This window comes from Propithecus coquereli, unplaced genomic scaffold, assembly GCF_000956105.1.
Source record: "Propithecus coquereli isolate 6110/MARCELLA unplaced genomic scaffold, Pcoq_1.0 Scaffold6, whole genome shotgun sequence".
Lineage (NCBI taxonomy): Eukaryota > Metazoa > Chordata > Mammalia > Primates > Indriidae > Propithecus > Propithecus coquereli.
In genome coordinates, this window is record NW_012151951.1 from 5,402,738 (window position 1) to 5,408,457 (window position 5,720).

A 5,720-nucleotide genomic window follows, 5' to 3' on the forward strand; every position below is an offset into this window, starting at 1 on the left:
CCCTCTTTTCCCAAAGAGAAGCATGAGGTGTTGATCAGAATGTAGAGTCTATACTTTGTATCTCCACTTTGATCCTAGGTTATATTGTAAACTTAAAGAAATGACTTTACCTTCCTGAGCACACTCATTGGGTATAACAATACCCATTCCTGTTTAAAACACAGTGACTTGTGCATACACATTTGTTGAATAATTAGATGTTATTTTTGGCATCATATATCTGAATAACAATAAACAATTCCATTCATTCTCCTGGGAGGCTGAACAAAGATATATAGCTCAAGCTCAACCACAGCAACAGACTACAGGGCAGGCTGCAACAACACTGCATTTAGCCTTTTATACTTTAGCTGTTTACACTTGGACACAATAGGAAGACCTCACCTAAAACTCTCCTTCCAACTGATGGAAAAACTGTCTATTAGAATTTTTATTTTTCAGAGTGGGATTTCTCCTTTTTAAGTCAGGATGATAAGTTTTGGTATAAAGTCTTTGTATTAAAGTAAGAATAGAAATTTCTGAAGCCAGAGTCAATTAATTATCAGTAATTTAACTGTACTAAAGACAGGATGGTGCTGTATGTCATAAACCCACATAGCCCCCATTCCCAGTGCTTGATAAGATTTTAACGTTTACCACTATCATCATTTTCATTTGGTTAGTACACCTCTGCTCTGACTTATGACGGAGTCCTTGTGATGGCTGAAACTTTCCGAAATCTTAGAAGGCAGAAAATTGATATCTCGAGGAGAGGCAATGCTGGGGATTGTCTGGCAAATCCTGCTGCTCCATGGGGCCAGGGAATTGACATGGAAAGGACACTCAAACAGGTAACTCACAATTTTACTTAAGCTCAATTTATTTCATGGTCTCATTTAAGTTGAATGTTCAGAAAAACAGACTATCTGAGCATAAATATATATATAACAATTGCTATTTTAATATATCAAGACTTCATCATTTTTGAGACACTTCTAGATAGAATACAGTGTAGAATCTTGCTATTTATATGTTATGTGGATGCATAGTCCAGATAAATTAGGTTATGCTATGGTAATAAACAATCCCAAATCCCAGTGGTTTAAAACAACAAGGGAGCTTTTCTCACTCAGACATACACTAGATTAGCAGGGCCACTCTGCTCCTTGGAGTCACTCAAGGATCCAGGCTGGCAGAGCAGCTACCATCTTGAATGCTGCAAGGGAAATAGATAGCTGTGGGGAGATTTTGAATTGGCAATTAAATACTGTGGCACTTGTCATGTCTATTTACAACTCAGATGTCATAAAAGGTCGTATAGGTCTAACTAACCACAGGGGGTTCAGGAAGTACAAGCCTACCTTGGACCCAGAATGCAAAAGAACCAGAATATTTAGCAAACACAACTATCGACTGACTACCTAAGTAGATCTTTAAATTGCTTTGTAACCTTGGATTAAATAATTGGTTCATTATAGTCTTTTATAGTTAAACTAACATTATTTTTCAAATAATTAAGAGTGTGTATATATATATATATGTATATATTTTTTTAATATTACAGGTTAAATCTTCCGAAATGCCATGAGTTCAAAATATAAGTAAAAGTGAATTAAAAGGAAATTTGAAATAAAATATATTTGAATATTTTCAAAAATATATTTATAAGTTTTAGCTTCTTATATCTTAATTTTAATATTAGAGAGGTGAAAATACGATATGGCATGGGTATCTGGGCTATTTAATTCATTATGTGGATATATAGGTAAAACTGAAAAGTAACTGTAAACAAACCATATTTCCATTCCTATAAAAATACTTTGTAATTGAGGAAGAATTCTGTTAGTTAAAATGGAAACTTCATAATATTAAAAACAAATAAAACATATTAATCTCCCATGTATATAGCAGACTTGCTTGTATATCCCTTTGATATTCCTCTTTCATATTCTATCCCAACAGCTCAAACACCCAATGGCATTTCAGTAAGTTGGTTATAGTTCCACATGCTTATGTAGTCATAGCCTAGCAGCTGAATTTGAGATTTCTATAAATGAAATGGCAAATGAATACATGTGTGGGTTTTCTTTTTCTCTCAGGTTCGAATTCAAGGGCTGACCGGGAATGTTCAGTTTGACCACTATGGACGTAGAGTCAATTACACAATGGATGTGTTTGAGCTAAAGAGCACAGGACCTAGAAAGGTGAGCCACAGTCAAACTGAAGAAAAAAAAAGAAAATTCTCTGTTTTCGTGTTTGCATTTGACATTTTTAAATATTTCTAGGAGAAAGATAGCTGGATATTCTACACTTCCTTTTTTTTTCAATATGAGTACTTATAGATACTGTGGTACTTTCTTGATAATCTATGCTGAGATAAATTCTTGCATCATGTAATTGATATTTAATGGGATGCTAAAGCTGAAACAAAGTAATTTATGCACTATTTATATCCTTTATCCAAAATGGAAGCAATATTTTGGGATGAGGGAGGCTCAGCAAAACAAATCCCACAAAACAAAATTTACTCTGCAGGACCGAACACAATGCAATAAAAAGATACAAGCATCTCTATGAAGTCATTTATGAAATCATTAGAAGGAGTATAAAGAAACCGAATTCTAAAACATCTAAAAAGTGCTTTATACAATGGAACCATACAACCCCACCACAGTAATTAGTTATAAGTGTTTTATAGCTAACGCATATAACTTTTAACATTCCTTTTCTCTAGGATTAGCTACGATGCTCAAGGAAAGAGATATTCAAGTTAACCTTATCTAAAAACTCTATTTGTTTCAACACTTGGCTGTTTGGAAGAACTTTCAAAAATATGCTTCCCTGCTTTAATGTAATAATGATAGCTATAATTCATGAAATGCCTGTTAGGTATCCAGCCCTGGACGTGATGCATTGCATAATTTAATCCTCATAACAAACCTATAATTTGAGTATTATCTCCCTTTTTTCAAATAAGAAAATTTTGGCCCAGTAAGTTATCTTCTCCAATGCCTGTAAGTGAGAAAACAAAGATTTTCATTCAGATATGTCTGACACCAGAACGTTTTCACATGATGCCCCACTTGAGTAGACCCTGCTCTAGAGGAGTTTATGTTCTAGTAGGGTAGGAAATAAGAGGTTCCAAATGGCAATAAAAGAGAAGACATGTGAAATTCCTTTTTTTATTTCATTATATTTAAGGAGTACAAGTGCAGCGTTGTTGTTACACAGATATATCTTACAGCAGTGAGGTCTGGGCTTTTAGTGTACCCAACACCCGAGTAGCGTACATTATATCCAATAGGTAATCACCCTCGTCCCACTCTCCCAACTTTGAAGTCTTTGCTGTCTATTATCTCACTCTGTATGATCATGTGTACCCATAGCTTGAGTCCCACTTTTAAATGAGAACATGCGGTATTTGATTTTCCATTCCTGAGTTACTTCACTTGGAATAATAGCCTACAGTTCCATCCAAGTTGCTGCAAAAGACATTATTTCATTCTTTTTTATGGCTGAATATTATTCCATGGTATAGATATACCACATTTTCTTTGTTCTCTCATCATTTATGGGCACTTAGGTTGATTCCATACTTTTGCTATTGTGAATAATGATGTGATAAACATATGAGTGCAGGTGTGTTTTTGATATAATGACTTCTTTTACTTTGGGTAGATACCCAGTAGTGGGATTGCAGGATTCAATGGTAGATCTATTTTTAGTTCTTTGAGAAATCTCCACACTGTTTTCCATAGAGGCTGTACTAATTTACATTCCCACCAACCATGTATAAGTGTTCTCTTTTCATTGCATCTGCCCCAACATCTATTGATTTTTAACTTTTTAATAATGGCCATTCCAACTGGGATAAGGTGGTTTCTCATTGTGGTTTCAATTTTCATTTCTGATGATTAGTGATGTTGAGCATTTACTCATATGTTTGTTGGCCATTTGTATATCTTCTTTTGAAAAATGTCTGTCCATGTTGTTTGCCCACTTATTAATGGGCTTATTTGTTTTTTTCTTGATCCATTGTTTGAGTTCCTTATAGATTCTAGATGTTAGTTCTCTGTTGGATGCATAGTTTGCAAATAATTTTCCCATTCTTTAGGTTGTCTGTTTACTCTGTTGATTATTCCTTTTTCTGTACAGAAGCTTCTTAGTTTAATTAAGTCTCACTTGTTTATTTTGGTTTTTATTGTATTTGCTTTTGGGGTCTTAGTCATAAATTCTTTGTCTAGGCCAATGTCAAGAAACTTTTTCCTAGGTTTTCTTCTAAATTTTTATATAAAGCCATATAGTAACAACCAACTGATCTTAAACAGACAAAAACATACACTGAGGAAAGGACACCCTATTCAATCAATATGCTGGGAAAATAGGATAGCCATATTCAGAAGAATGAAACTGAATCCCTATCTCTTACCATACACAAAAATTAACTCAAGATGGATTAAAGATTTATATGTAAGGCATGTGAAATTTCTAAAGAGGAAGAGATCATTTTCTCTTTAGTGGAAGAAAACAAAATCAAGGAAGGCTGTGTGGAGGAAGTGGGATTTAAAGTTAGCCATGAAGTTAGAATTTGGATAGATTGAAATGCAAAAGGCAACAGCATAAGGAAAGGCTTGGAGGCGGGACAGTTAAGGTCATATATGGAAAATAGCAAAGGCTTTCTGAGTTGTGTTTTGCTCCAGTCTCTTATGTGAGTATGCTTCTGGATGTATGAGAAGGAGAAATCTGGAGCTGCCATGAAAACCATCTCCAGCTTTTCAGCCCCTTAGTGGCATCCCTCCTTGTGTGCAGGCTGCCAGCCAATACACAGCAGGCCAGAGCCTACCTGATCCAGATTAGGTATGGCAGGAGACGGATGACAGCTGGGGAGGCCCAGCTGCACTGCATGACAGGCAGGCTCCTCTAAGAAGATTGCCCAAAGCAAGGGAAGGAGATGGTCCCAAGAAGAACCCACTCTGCCAACGCACAGCTAGCAACAAGAAAGAAAGAGGCCTGTTTTAAACAAAATCCCTCTGCTAACTGTGGAGCAGACAGAATACTCCACAGGCCCTAACAACATTGCCTAACAGGTGGACAGAGGTAAGACAAGCCCACCCTCCTGCCACACACCAGACCTTGCAAAATTAGTCATTTAAGCAGAGCTTTTTAAAATGCAAAAAAAACCATTCCATATTTTACAAAACAGTAAGTGCAGAAAATCAAATGGTTCTCCATAAAAGAAAGAAAGACGGTGGTAACTAACAGTGATATCAGTGGGCTTTTTATAGTACTGAGTCTTTTCATGGCCTGTTGAACCTTGATGGTAACAAAAATTAAGATTTTTGGAGGAGAAAGTTAAAGCGTGAGTTAGGAGAGTGAGGAACAGTACATCTTCACACCCAGCTGACATTCATTTATCTAAGGCCCTTAAAAGAAATATGGAGTGTAAAATGGTGTAGACTCATCTATCTTCATTTTTCTGTGGCAACGATCAACTTGGGCATTGTGTCAGGAATATTAAACTTAAAAATGAGACACTGTGTGAAACACTATGCTGGTGAGACTAGGCAGTATGTCTGAGAAGTGAGCAATCGTTCTTGTAAATTGAACCTTGCTAGCAAGGGAGCTATCTCTGAAAATAGATCAGAGAGTCAACCCATCAGTTTGTCTGACTTCTGTAACAGGAAAACTGATTGAGAGTCTCATTAAGCAGAAGCCACAAAGTTCTTTCTGAAGTCCTGGCT

At 36.0% G+C, this 5,720-nt stretch overlaps 1 protein-coding gene across 1 annotated transcript in view; it reads left to right on the forward strand.

The window, feature by feature from the left end:
• Window positions 1–5,720, forward strand: part of GRIA4 (glutamate receptor, ionotropic, AMPA 4) — a 548,228-nt gene that overhangs the window by 465,773 nt on the left and 76,735 nt on the right. Inside the window, exons 6-7 of the mRNA XM_012659122.1 lie at window positions 663–830; window positions 2,079–2,183. Of these exons, the coding sequence (XP_012514576.1) occupies window positions 663–830; window positions 2,079–2,183 (273 nt within the window). The remainder of the gene's footprint in view (window positions 1–662; window positions 831–2,078; window positions 2,184–5,720) is intronic.